Raw genomic sequence first — 13,279 nt, forward strand, 5'->3', positions numbered from 1 at the left:
TTAGCCATTACACCGCTCCTTCCTTTCATCCTCACCATAAGCCTTTTCTCTTTAAGCTATGGCTGGTCATCTGTTAAACCTTTTCCCAGTCCAAAGACAGTGCTTGCTGCTTAATAAAAATAAGGAGACTTATGTTTATACATAAATGAACAGCTAAAGACTTTTAAATTTCATTTTACAAAATTCTTGATTTCTCAAATAAAGTCTTTTCTTCCTAATAGCCACTAGTGATCTCTTCCAGCTACCCCATCCTTTTTTTCTGTTTTCTTTCCTCTCTCACATATATAACACTTTTTTTTTCTGAAGAAAAAAACAGCAGCCAGGACATGGTGCTAGAATATATTGTCAGCGATACCCCTCAGCAAGGGGCAGGCAGACAGGATGGCTTCCTTGTTGCAAACCACCCTATCCAGTGCTGCAGTGGGTAACGGCAAAAATGAGCCAGAAAGTCCAAAAAAGCTTCTCGCCATCCAGCTCGCTGCAGAGATGGCGTCATGTGGGGCTGGCAGGGCCATGGCAATGGGCTGAGGGAGGGACAGAGATGGCACAAGGCATCCCCAGAAATGCAATGCTAGGCTTGGAGAACTCCTCCTTCAGCTACTGGAAAAGCCTCCTTGAGTCAGCCAGCCACCACCGTGACAGTCAGTGCTTCAACGGAGGATTAACGCAGTAACGAGGTACCACTTCCAACATTTTAAGCTCTGGGAGGGCACTCATTAATAACTAAGCGCAGCCCTCATAACCTGACTCTCGTAAGAATGAACTCTCTATAAATTCTACGTTCATGTCTGACATACTTGCATTACAAAGGCACACGCATTGCTGCTTGTTTGGGGGTTAGGTCATTTGTCTCTGATCTACTGCTAATCTGTTTTAAAGCCAGGCTGGAAAATAATTTCAAGTTGTTAAGTTTAAAATGATGATGCTGTGCACTGCTTAATTTTAGACTCTCAGTATGATTCAGCTAACGTTGGCTTTTCAAGAGCTCTGGTAGATTGTAATCTGCTTGGCAATGAGTCTCCTGACATGACAGAGAACTCCCCATAAGGCGATGGTGGAAAATGCCCTTTATTGGAAAGTGGCAAGCAAAGATCTAAGGGCATCTGGTCACATCCCGCAGACTAAACAAGACAGGTCACATCTGAAAGTAGTGCAAAGGAGAAAAGAGGAACACGATCAGGGTTTAGACACAGACCCAAAACAAATCTCAGGGGCAGCAAGTCTGATGAGTGCAAAACCTTATTTTTCAGTCCTGATCTGTCTCTTTATAAATTGAGTATTAGATATATATGTTCCTTATAAAATGAGATTCCCTAGCATCCAACTCATGAAACATCAAGGTAGGGAGACAGAGACAAGCAAGGGCCAGCCATCAAGGTACTGCTGAGGACAGGGATGCGTGTTCCCCACCAAACTGCTTGGAACGTGGTACTTCCACCCAGCGTGTAAATTAAAGCAACTTATATAGAAAGGAGAGTTTGCCACAGACCTTGGCTTCCCGTTTTAGACAGACTTTCACAATGAGGTAACTGTAGCACTGGAGCTTGGTGAACACATAAAGCTGTAGCATTGCTCGGCTAAGTAACCCTTTCATTGTCCCTCAGTACTCCTGCAATGAATGTGTCTGTTCTCTTGTCTTCCCTGACACAGCCCAAAGCCCAAGGAAGCCTGGTTTTGAAGGCCTGCCCTTTACCTTGAAGTGTTGAGAAAGGACAGCTGGAAGTGATGGCTGCGTGTTTCACAGGGTGTGAAATGTTTCTGTGTCTTCTAAAAAATTAATTCATCAAAGAGGCAGAAAATGTAACTGATTAAATGAACGGAAAATTAAAGGCACATCCAAGCTGTGAGGGAGAAGATGAACACCTCTGTGCTCGGCTCTGGCAGGAGTTCAGATTTCCATGTTGGTGTTACCATAATTTCCTTCTGTGATTTCAAGTTAGTCAACAGAGAGTGAATTAAAGACTGTGTGATATTCACAGTCCCATGCTATGGTTATGCAGAGTCACAGAGAGATCCCGGAAACAGCTAATGTGGAGGCTTGTTCTATGAACACCAAATAACAGCAGCACTGAAGGCACCATCCCTCCTTACTGCAGGTGGCAAAGTAGGAGCCAGGTACCTGGAGCAACTCAGCAATGGCCAGTGGGTCACCTTACCTGAGTGGTCTTTGGGCAACAAAACGCAGTGTCCCCATCTCCTGTCCCGGTCATAGTTGTGTGTTGTTGAACACCTGAAAAGAATTAAAGGTGCAGTTTAGCGCAGCTTTAAACCACCTGGATGCTTGCACTGAAACTATATGGCCTTCATTCTTTGTCAGTCTGGAAATTCATACTTTTTTCCTAATTAGCATCTGTTTCATTAAAATCTCTTAACATCAGAGGAAAAAATATTATTTTTCTTGTTGTTAAAGACGCTCTGCCCCATTTCTCTCAAACAAAACACAGATTAAGAACGAGATGTGGAAGCAGGACCCAAGATCTCTAATTAATTCTCCAGAAAAACCCAACCTTCTTTCTATTTCTAAGATTAGAAAATGAAAGACAGAAATAAAAACCAAAACCAAACCTTTATTCATTACAAAACAAGCAAAACAGGACCCAACCCATTTTTTACGCCTTTCAGTTACTTTAATAATCTACAGAGGTATGAGACTGTCCTCAGAGGGACTTTTTCCAGGCTTTCAGGGGCAAACGTTTTTCACACTCAATTCCTTCAAAGTATTTCTATTTTTTGACTTGCCAGATGAAATGAGGAAATAACTGACACAGGGGTGATTTCCAAATGCACGGATAAAACCTCTCCTTTTTGCAGAGCAGCGGACTGAATCCTGCATGCTATGTCGCATATGGGAATCGTACCCAGACAAACTTTGGCAGCTCTTTTATCTGCGCACCTTCCCTGCTGATGGTAGTTCAGCCCTGACCAGGACCAGACTATGCAGTCTCTCTCTCACTCCCCCCACCTTCTGAGAGAACAGGGAGAGAAACTATAAGGAAAAACGGCTTGAGGTTTGAGATAAGGACGGGGAGAAATCCTTAAAGTTACCGTCATGGGCAAAAACAGACTCGACTTGGGGAAAACTATTCATTTATTACTACAAACAGCAGGATAATGAGACAGAGAACAAGATAACCTCCCTCCACCCCTCCCTCTTCCCAAGCTTAACATTATCTCTACTACCCTCCCCCCGCCCCGAGTGGCACAGGGGGGAAGAGGGAATGGGGGTCGCAGTCAGTTCATCATACATTGTTTCACGCCACTGCTTCATGGTCAGGGGAAGAACTCCTCATATTCCTCCCCTGCTCCATTGTGGGGTCCCACCCCTACGCCACAGTCCTTCGTGAAACTGCTCCGGCGTGGGTCATCTCTTCCACGGAGTACAGTCTCTCCAGAACGGCTGTCCCAGCGGGCCCTCCATGGGCCACAGCCACCTTCAGGCATCCACCTCCCCCGGTACGGGGTCCTTCACGGGCTCCAAGTGGATCTCTGCTCCTCCATGGACCTCCATAGGCTGCAGGGGGACAACCTGCTCCACCATGGTCATCACCACAGGCTGCAGGGGAATCTTGGCCAGGAGCCGCATTACTCCTCCCCCTCACTTCTGAACTGACCTTAGCGTCTGCAGCTGTTCCTCACAACAGGCTGGTAGATGTCTCTCAGGATCTTTTTTACACCTTATTCACTTCTCATCTCCTCTCCACTTCTTGCAGCCAGGCCGGACCAAGTCGGGCCCAGTCGGCTGCCTGGCGAGAGGCCAGAGGGTGAGGCCTGCAAGGCCCATGAGGCCTGCGCCTCCCCCTCTGCGCGTCTGCCCCCGCTCATCTTCTTCACATCTTCTCTTCTCTCTTTTTTTGTCTGTTTTCCCCTTCTTAAATACCTTATCACAGAGGCGTTATCATGGGACATTCTGCTACCAATCAGCTCAGCCTTGGCCAGCAGCGGGTCCGCCCTAGGCCTGGCCAAGTCCACTGAACAAAGGGGAGCGACTTCTAGCAGTTTCCTACAGAAGCTACCACCTTAGGGCCCCCCTCAATAAACAAAACCACAACACCTGCCCTCATCAGTCTGTTATCTCCAAGGCTCATAGCACTCCAAGGAGCATTAAATTGCTAGTCTCCATTTGCAGAGGTAGACTTATAGGCTTCCCTGAGGCCACACAGAGAATGTGTGACTGAACTGAGGCAGAACCTTGGAGGTCTATGTTTTGTCCCCATGTGCCATCCACCAAAACATCCTTCCTAACCAGTTCTAATGCAGCATAATAAATATCAGCCGCCACTACACGGCAAAATGAGTGGCTACAAGGCATTGGAAGAAACAGGAGTTTGCTTTATTTAATGTGCCTGGCAATCTATTTTTATTGTGTGTTTTTTTTCTCATACCTTGAGCAGTTGCCTTATCAAATAATTTTTCACCCTAGGACATCACGAGCTAGACTGAAATTTTATTGTTGATCATGTCTACCATTTTAACTGCCCTGCTTTGCTTCTTAATAGATGCTATGTGGTATTTAAAATGCTTTAATTCCTATGGAGCGTCTGAATAGGCCATGCATACTAAGTTTGGTGACCTCAATTACATAAGGTGCACAAAAAGTGCAGATTAAATTAACATGTTCCTAAAGAGGCTGTTTTCTCACAGGCGTTAAGGCCTGTGGGACTCTGCTGGGCGTTAATGGCAATTTCTCTGTGCTCCTTCGGTGGGAAGTGGATCGTGCTTTTTTAAAGGACAGTTTATTACGCGTGAGGATTAAGGTGAGGAGCAAGTTAAAAGTGGTTGTTGGCAGTGCACTGCTTGTGTCATTGTTGGCAAAACTGTCTCTGACTGAACATTTCGTCTGTGCCAGACATGACAGGGAAGGAGTATCCAAACTTTTCTGACTTAATTATTGATTTAATAGAGTGACATTATACTAAGCAGCTTGAGAGAGGCAAATGGAAAAGGCCCCATATATATCTAAATACTTTGAGCAAACTCTGATTATTTTGGGGGGAAAAAAAATGTGTATGCAAATTAATACTCTCTGGAGTCTGTCCAGTAGCAGCCAAGTTCTAAGCAAAAGGAGAATTCAATTTTTCCCCTCTTAAACAATTTTTGTCATCAGAGACTCTGACAGAGCCTTCTTCCACCAGCTTTCCACAACCCACTGGTCCTCCCACCCAATGCTCTTCACAACCAGTCCCCTCCTTCCTTATCACTGTGCAGTGACTACAAAGAGGTTGGTCCTCCCCTGTAATGCCAGGTTGCCTCCTCAGTGCCAGGCTTCTTGCACTTTCACATCATCTTTTTATATTTTCTGCCACATATCTCTCACGCTGGGAGAAGGTCAGCATCCTCAAAGCTACTTCACTAGTCTCTCCTTTTCTTTTTAAAATCTCTTCTTTTCTGGGAGGCTTACCAAAAATGGGATGACATTCTGGTCTCACGGGATGTTACCTCCAGCAGCCACACCAACCAAACAGGCTTATTATTTCTTTGTGCTGCTTGTAAATGGGCCCACTCTCTAAATTTATGGGATAACAATTGTCTTTACATCAGCCTGTCACATAAAAGAGTGGAAACTTAAAGAAACAGATACTTAATTAATTACACCAGAGAAGTCCACTGCTAGGGATTTATTCAAACAATATTTTAAATCCATGCATGGTAAACAACATAGGAATGGACAGACAAAATGGTGTATCACAGATGAGGCCTAACTGGTAGGCAGGATAAATGGAAAGCAGGCTACCTTACCCATAAGGAGCACTGGGAACCTTAATAATAGGACAGTTGGGAGAGCAAGCAAAGCCTCAGGCCAGGGCCAAACTGGTGGAAGGAAAGAGCTTTGCCATCACGCCTCATCCTATCACCATGTTTGAGGCGTGAAGGTTCTCTCAGACCTTTTAGGTGTTGTTCTGACCATAAGAGATGGCCAGACCTCACCTGACAACACCAGAGCAACCACCACCAACACCATCAATATCCAGAGCCTGATGCTTGGTGTCTCCTGGCTCACTTCACATGTCCTTCTCCTTTCCAGGACTAGCATAAACTTTCCAGCTTGTAATCCAGCTGGCCAAAAAGCCCTCCTTTGCATTGTTTTCAGTCTTTGGCCAAAGCATCAAATCTTCCTGTTTCCAGAGAAGATGGTAAGATCATGCCCTTCCTGCACAGACCTAAGCCCACCCTTGCAACCTGGCACAACGGGACCCATATATCCAGCACTCGAGTGCAGGACAAGACTTCTCCAGGATATGAGTCAACACCTTCCAAGTCAAAGCCAAAATCTGGCCAAAATCTGCTCCCACCATTCCCCTTGAGCAGGATCTTGAGGGAGCCCATCCCACCATGGGACACAGGGGCAGAGTGCTGGCAACATCCCTGCAGCCACAGCTTGACTACAATTCAGACCACTCTCCTCATTTGCTCTCACGAGTGTTCATTGCACCCCCACTTTGTCTTTCCTCACACTGTTTTGTCTGTCTGGAGGTACCAATGAACTTTAGCAACCATTCCAGCTAATCTTTTCTCTTCAAAAGACAAATTTACATGAGATCTTCAGTACGTGGCAAGAGGCCTCTAAATAGGAATTTATCTGTGGAAACAGATTATAATTAAAGGGAAATGCAATACAGGATGCTGTTAAAGGAAGTTTGTTATTTGAATACTCCAATTATTTTGGGTTTTTTCCTGTGTTTTCCATAAATATTTATCAAGGTACAACTTGTTTGTTGCTCTCAGAGTAAGCAGGGAGAGATTTCTGCGGTCAGGACTCTGATTTATGTTGAAACATTTAATGTTACAGCTGGACAAGGTCATGTCTGATTGCCTTCCACATTTAGCCCTTTGAATCAACCCAGTAGCTTTCGTAAATGAGATATCCAGCACTGTATAAGATAGACACTGCTCTTAAATGCTTTCTGCAGGATGACTATTGTTTTATAGAACTTAATATGATGGGCTAGTACAAAATACCTGTGTTATATGTAGTATGTGAAAACATATAATAAAATTAAAGCAAATTCGAGCAGGCTTTGGCTCACACCATAGATTCCTGCCTATAGACCTGCCTTAAAGTATGACTTGACGTCTCCAGCCCTCTGATCATCTTCGTGGCCCTCCTCTGGACCCTGTCCAACTGGTCCAGAGGAGGGCCACGAAGATGATCAGAGGGCTGGAGCACCTGTGTTATGAGGACAGGCTGAGAGAGTTGGGGCTGTTCAACCTGGAGAAGAGAAGGCTCTGGGGAAACTTTATAGTGGCCTTCCAGTACCTCAAGGGGGCCTACAGGAAAGACGGGGAGAGACTCTTCACTAGGCCGTGTTGTGACAGGACAAGGGGTAATGGTTTTAAAATAGAGGGAGGTAGATTCAGGATTCAGACTAGATATTAGGAAAAAACTTTTTACCCTGGGGGTGGTAGAACACTGGAACAGATTGCCCAGAGAGGTGGTGGATGCCCCATCCCTGGAAACATTCAAGGTCAGGTTGGATGAGGCTCTGAGCAACCTGATCTGGTTGGAGATGTCCCTGCTTCTTGCAGGGGAGTTGGACTGTGTGATTTTTGAAGGTCCCTTCCAACCCAAACCATTCTATGATTCTATGACAGAGGACATGGACTCATTAATAATCCAGCACTCTTCTGGTCTGGTCTCCTTGTGTTTGCCCACAAAAAGGCAGGTTGCATCCAGCCTCCCACCATCTCTGTCCTTACTAGCCACTCGCAGGCAGGCAGGAGCAGGAAGGACACAAGCCTTGCCCTTGCCTGCTGCCTGCCAGGTCCCATGGGATCAGTCATTCAGCATCAGTCCAGCATGGGCTAGTGCCAAGTCACACAAGAACACACAGAGCAGGTTTCCCCACTGCTCTTTTCCCAGCATCTCTGTGCCTGAAGTCACACATTACATTGCTTTTAGCTTATGAAAGAAAAGTAAACAGTGGCCAGAAGGTCAGCCACAGGGTGAAATGGCCTGTCAAAACCAAACAGCTCCAGCTGTCCTCCTCCTCATCTCCTTGCTTGTAAAAGGCTTTTTAAAAGTCGGAAGTACAAGAGAAAGTTGTCCAAGGTCATCTCTAAAGTGTGCTCTAACCTTGGATCCTATCCATTCACGGGTTTTTCAATTTTTTTTCCATTTCTGTGGCCTAACTGGCTGAAAGCAAATACACAGTGTCGTGTATCAACAAGATCCATCTTAAGCATTGCATGAAATTAAGTGGGTCCAAAGGTCAAACTCTTTGTGGCTACAGTTCATCAAAGACAGGGTACAAACTGGAAAATTATTCCAGTTCCTTTCCTTTAGTTAAGATATTCTGGAATTCTTATTTCCTTGAGGCTTTTATTGTCTGGGTTGTATTTATGTATGTTGGGGAAATTCAGAAGTGGTCTCCTAGCTTGAAGCTCTATGTCTATGTGTGCAAGAAGGCATACGTTGTGGTGTTTACATTACACCAGTACATACACTTAAAACAGATGTGCCATCAGAAAGATGACACAGATCATGAAAAAAAATTAGACAGTCCAGTATAAAAAATGAGAGTTCAGCACTGTATGGGCAAGTAAAACCCTAGAAAGTATTATCTCCACCCTGAAAGTGTGTGAATACATGCCTTTCACATAGGTCATCTGTGCATGTATTTTCAAATTACTGGTACCCATGTATGCCTTGATTTGTTGCCTTTAACTTGTGTTAATATATCCCCATTAGATAGGTTTGTCTGCAAAGTTAGTCTTATTTATTCACTGCTTGCTGCAGCAGGGTTCCCACCTGTTTGCCTCTGCTCCAAAATGAATAATGAATATTTTTAACAACAATTTTTAATTGCATACATAAAAGAATAACCTTTGCCCAAAATAAGGAGACTTGGCCTTAAACATGGCCATAAATCATTACCCAACAAGCAGGAGTAATATCTCACCTCTTAGTACTGCACTGTCCAAAACAGGCCTAGTGTCAATCTGCATAGAAATTAGAGGTCGGGGTGGGAACAACTTTTCTCAAAAATCAGATGGTCTCACCGCAGTACAAGTATGGCCCACACAAATCAAACAATTCCTGAACCAAGTGTCATCTCTTATAGGTGTCTGTATCTCTCCTTTCTCCCTCAGCAGAGCATTCTACCAGGTCATTTCATCAATCCTGCCCTTTCTGTACAAGCTCTTGCCACTTGTATAAGTTGCAATTCCAATATGAAGGCAGAAAGGAAGCATTTCTGCAGTTCTTGAGGTTTCTGTGGCCCTGGAGACCCCGCACCTGGGCTACCTCCCCGCTGAGCACAAGTCTTGACCTGAGGGCCCTAACTATAAGCAGGGGAACTGTATGGCTCTCCTTGGGCACAACATCAAGTTAATTATTCTAAAAACAAAATTAAAGCACTAAAAGGATGACATTTTAATTTGAATGCTGTCTTAATTTATGAGCAATGTTAACTTACCATTTCTTTTGGGAAAATAGATTTGATAAACACGAGTGATAAACCCTTCCACCGTACCGGAAAGGAAATTTGCATAAATTTCCATCCTCCGTAAACACTGAAATACAAGAATAAAAACCTCATCATGTAGGTGAAATCCAACCCACAGGTGTATCTATTATGTGTTATTATATGAAATTATGAAGACAGATATCTTCAAGTTTTTTCAGCTGTACTTTGGACTCTGCGTCTCTGCAACTTCTAGTGCGTAAGAAGCAGCTTAAAATCCTACGTAATGACTGAATCAACAAAGATTAATGGGCTCTGCGGTAGAATAAAGATCTCAGATCATTTCAGCTCAAAATATATTGCGATTTCTGGTACAGCAAATGCCAATTATATTCATTAATTGCAATTATCATTTCTAATTATGTAGTATTGTAATAGCATACTAAATTGATTTCTGAAGTAGTATCCTTTCAGGCTCCATATCACATTGTAACATCTGTTTAAAACAATTAAGGCACCAGACAGTATAAACTGAAATAGAAACAGTCAAGAGAAAGAAGGTTTTAAAGGCTGGGGGAAGATAGATAATTTTGATCATACCACCTTCCCTTTGGGATAGCAGATTCCTTACAAGTGGGGAGAAGTTGATGGGACCAGTGTCTAAAATGGGCAAGTTTTACATCTACCACGTCAGTGTTGGGAGTCTAAGGAAGGGTGGTGGGTGTCTAAGGAAGGCTAGTGGGAGTCTAGCAGAAAAAAAATACTTCAGGAGGAGTCTTGAGAATGAAGGAGACTGAAGATAAAAAAAAGACAATGAAAAATTGTCAGAGCTTGTTTAACCATTAAACTAAAAGCAATCACTTTTGAGAGCTGAGATTGTGAATGGGAAGCTAACCGTTGCCGTAGGAGAGAAATGGGGCATACAACCGAGCTGGCAGCACAGCACATTTCCATTTCTCAGTGATGATGCACGACTGCTTCTTGTCCTAGGCTTACCCCTTCCATCACGGCTGGGGCTCCTGCACACCCTTGTGATATCTGTTAACCCTCACCAAGCCCAGCTCTCAAAGAGCTGCTGAGGCCAGATATTAGCATTACAGAAAAAAATAACCCATCATTGTGGTCCAAACCCTTCCTAACCAGTTGGAATTATGGTCACTCCATCTGCCCTAACTGTGCCCTTATCCATCAATGTGAAATAGGTACTGCTAGCCCCTCTGCTATCCCTTTTTCAAGCCTGGTTTTCATTAGTCTGAACTAATTCAGCAAACGTTCAGATATTTACCTTCTCTGTCTGATACCTCTTGCTATAAGCAGTTAGGAGAGTTGTGAAATACATCCCCATTCAGAAGATATATTGCATCCCAAAGGCCAGCAAAGGCTGTGCTAAGCTGTAAAGGCACCACTAAGGCCCAATTTATGTAATCCTTAACAGCAAAAGCACAGGACCACAAAAGCTTTCAAAAGGGAAGTCTACAATTCCCTCCACACAGCCAGGATGCCTGATTGTTCAGGTGCCATCAAAACAAATGCAACCCAGCATATTGCATGGGACTCAACCACTTCTCCCACAGAGAGATCAAGGGCTGTGGCAGAAGCTGAACCTGTACATACAAAGAGCTTATGTACTTCACAGTCATACCAGAGACTCAGCTCTGATTAAAATAGAGTTGCACATCTACAGCCCCACTATGTTAAGACTGAATATAAGCCACGCCAGCTCAGACAAACTTAAATCCCATCAGTACCTTCCCTTTAATCCACACCTGAAGGAAAATTACCCCAAATTCCTGAGCCAAATTCCCCTCTACACTGAAATTACTATTGGCATAACCATTCCATAATCCTTGTTCATGTTGAAACAAAGACAGGCTTACTACTGACTTGCACAGCATGGATACAGACAGGCAGATCGTTCTTGCTGTCATGAAACCTATTGGATTTGGCTTTGTACCTTGTGGGCGAGTGAACTCATGTTTTGAGCCTCTTCCTGCCCCAGATTTGTAGTGCTACAAAGAGAAAAAAAAAAAAAGAATGTGGATTGGAGACAGAAATTCACTCCAGGAACTACCCTATAGAGACAAACATACTTTGTAGAGTGCCCTGAAAATGTGTTTCTCCCAGCACTTCTGCAAAGATCTTATTATTTGCGTGTGATTTTTGCTGGGGCACAGTCTGGTGAAAAAGGGTAGATAAACACCAGCTCGTGAAAAGTCTCTGTTAAACCAGAAAAACCCAGCACAGCACAAAAAAAAAAAAAAAAAAAAAAAAAAGGCCAAGGCTCTGTTCCATTATATCTTTCTATTGCCAAGGGACACATCTCCTGTTTCTCTCGGCAGGAAACATATATACGTTCTGGGGCCAGTTCACAGTTACAAATAATATCCCAGCATTTGACTTTTCCTGCCATTTAGCTGTATCCCTCGGGGCATTAGTTAAAAAAGCAACCTCTACTTCATTTGGGTTCGCCAATCAGCAAGCAAAGAGCTGATTTTAAGCCACAGGAAATAATAAAAAAATGGTAACACACATAAAGTGCTGCTGCCACCAAAGGTGCTGACAGATGAACTATAGCAAAATAAAAATCACAGAAGCAGTCAAGGAGGCAGAACATCATGAATGTAGAACTGGAGAGGGGACATAACAAGTAAGGGATAAGACAAAGCTGTTGCTAAAATATATAGGGAGGGCTTGAACATTTCTGAGGAAAAAACAGGCTTTGCACACTACATTGATTCTGCCAGCACTAAGCAGTCTCCAGTGGCTTCAGCCAGGGCTGATCTTCCTAGGGCCCATGAATATTCCTCTCTGCTCCTACCTGCAGTGCCTAAGGAGATACTTCCGTGCTTCACTGGGATAGTTAGGATTACAGCATCGTTTAAGTATATCTGAGCTAGTTTTAAACTAGCTAGTGAAATAAGGCTGATCACAAAGCCACACAGCTGGGCATCCACTGCTAGTCCAGGGTGGATGCCAGGCTGTGGGGGGGTTTAAGCAAATCAGCAAAATCAAACCATCAGGGCCATGCTCAGCAGTGCTGCAGCTGCTCTGCAGACAGACATACCCCAGAAAAAGACACAAAGCACACGATGAAAACATTGAAGGGCATGGCATGAAAACAGGGAGAGGTTTGAAAAGGAGATGGTTACCTAAGCTGGCGTGTTCAGTTATCAGGTAGCCATAATGTCTGGTGGGGGAGCACCCTCCCTCCATGCTACTGCAAGTAGCTGCTTCTGTCAACACATTTCTGAGATGCATTTTCAAAATATTTCAATTTTTGTGGTCCTTCCTCCCCTCCCGTTCTTACTGCCTAGCAGGGCATGGATGTAAGGAATTTCTTTAAACGCAGATACATGTGGGACCTACAGCCCTACATCCTACAGCCCCCCAGCTTAGTGAGCATTGCTGTGAGCCTTCATCTAGCAAATCCCTTTTGTTTTTCATTTGAAGCTCTCTTCCTTTCAGTCTGGTCGACAGCTTCACTCATCCAACCCCAAGGCAACATTGCCCTGCCAACCGGTGATCCACCACTCCAAAACAGAAGAATCAGACTTACCATCCTTGCACAGTCACTGCTCAGAGTCAGAGCCAAGACAACAGTGAAAGGAGCACAGACTTTCATCTTTGTTCTCCTCTCATGAAGGTTTTGCCAGGTAGAGGGAAACTTCCAGGGCTGGGCTGAAGCGGGAGGGTGAATCAGCAATGAGCTTTCGCAAGGGACAGGGTTTTACTTGACTTTAGGGTATTTTAGTTTTCTAAGTAAGCAGAGCTGTTATCATTGTTAATCATTAATGTCTTTATGGGTAGATGGGAATGCCAGGTAGTGAGATATTCTCCCTAAACCACAGGGAGCGAAGGGTTTACAAAATGCCTGGCCC

At 44.1% G+C, this 13,279-nt stretch overlaps 1 protein-coding gene across 2 annotated transcripts in view; it reads right to left on the minus strand.

The window, feature by feature from the left end:
- HGFAC (HGF activator) overlaps nucleotides 1-13,071 on the minus strand; it is a 45,462-nt gene extending 32,391 nt beyond the window's left edge. For both annotated transcript variants that reach the window (XM_086746697.1, XM_086746698.1), the window contains exons 1-4: nucleotides 12,958-13,071; nucleotides 11,356-11,410; nucleotides 9,414-9,510; nucleotides 2,157-2,230 (exon numbers count right to left, since the gene is read on the minus strand). In XM_086746697.1, coding sequence (XP_086602823.1) covers nucleotides 2,157-2,230; nucleotides 9,414-9,510; nucleotides 11,356-11,410; nucleotides 12,958-13,023 — 292 coding nt within the window. In that variant the 5' untranslated portion in view covers nucleotides 13,024-13,071. The remainder of the gene's footprint in view (nucleotides 1-2,156; nucleotides 2,231-9,413; nucleotides 9,511-11,355; nucleotides 11,411-12,957) is intronic.
- Between the last annotated feature and the right edge of the window lie 208 nt (nucleotides 13,072-13,279).

Source organism: Chlamydotis macqueenii, chromosome 4 (assembly GCF_036417535.1).
Source record: "Chlamydotis macqueenii isolate bChlMac1 chromosome 4, bChlMac1.mat, whole genome shotgun sequence".
Classification (NCBI taxonomy): domain Eukaryota; kingdom Metazoa; phylum Chordata; class Aves; order Otidiformes; family Otididae; genus Chlamydotis; species Chlamydotis macqueenii.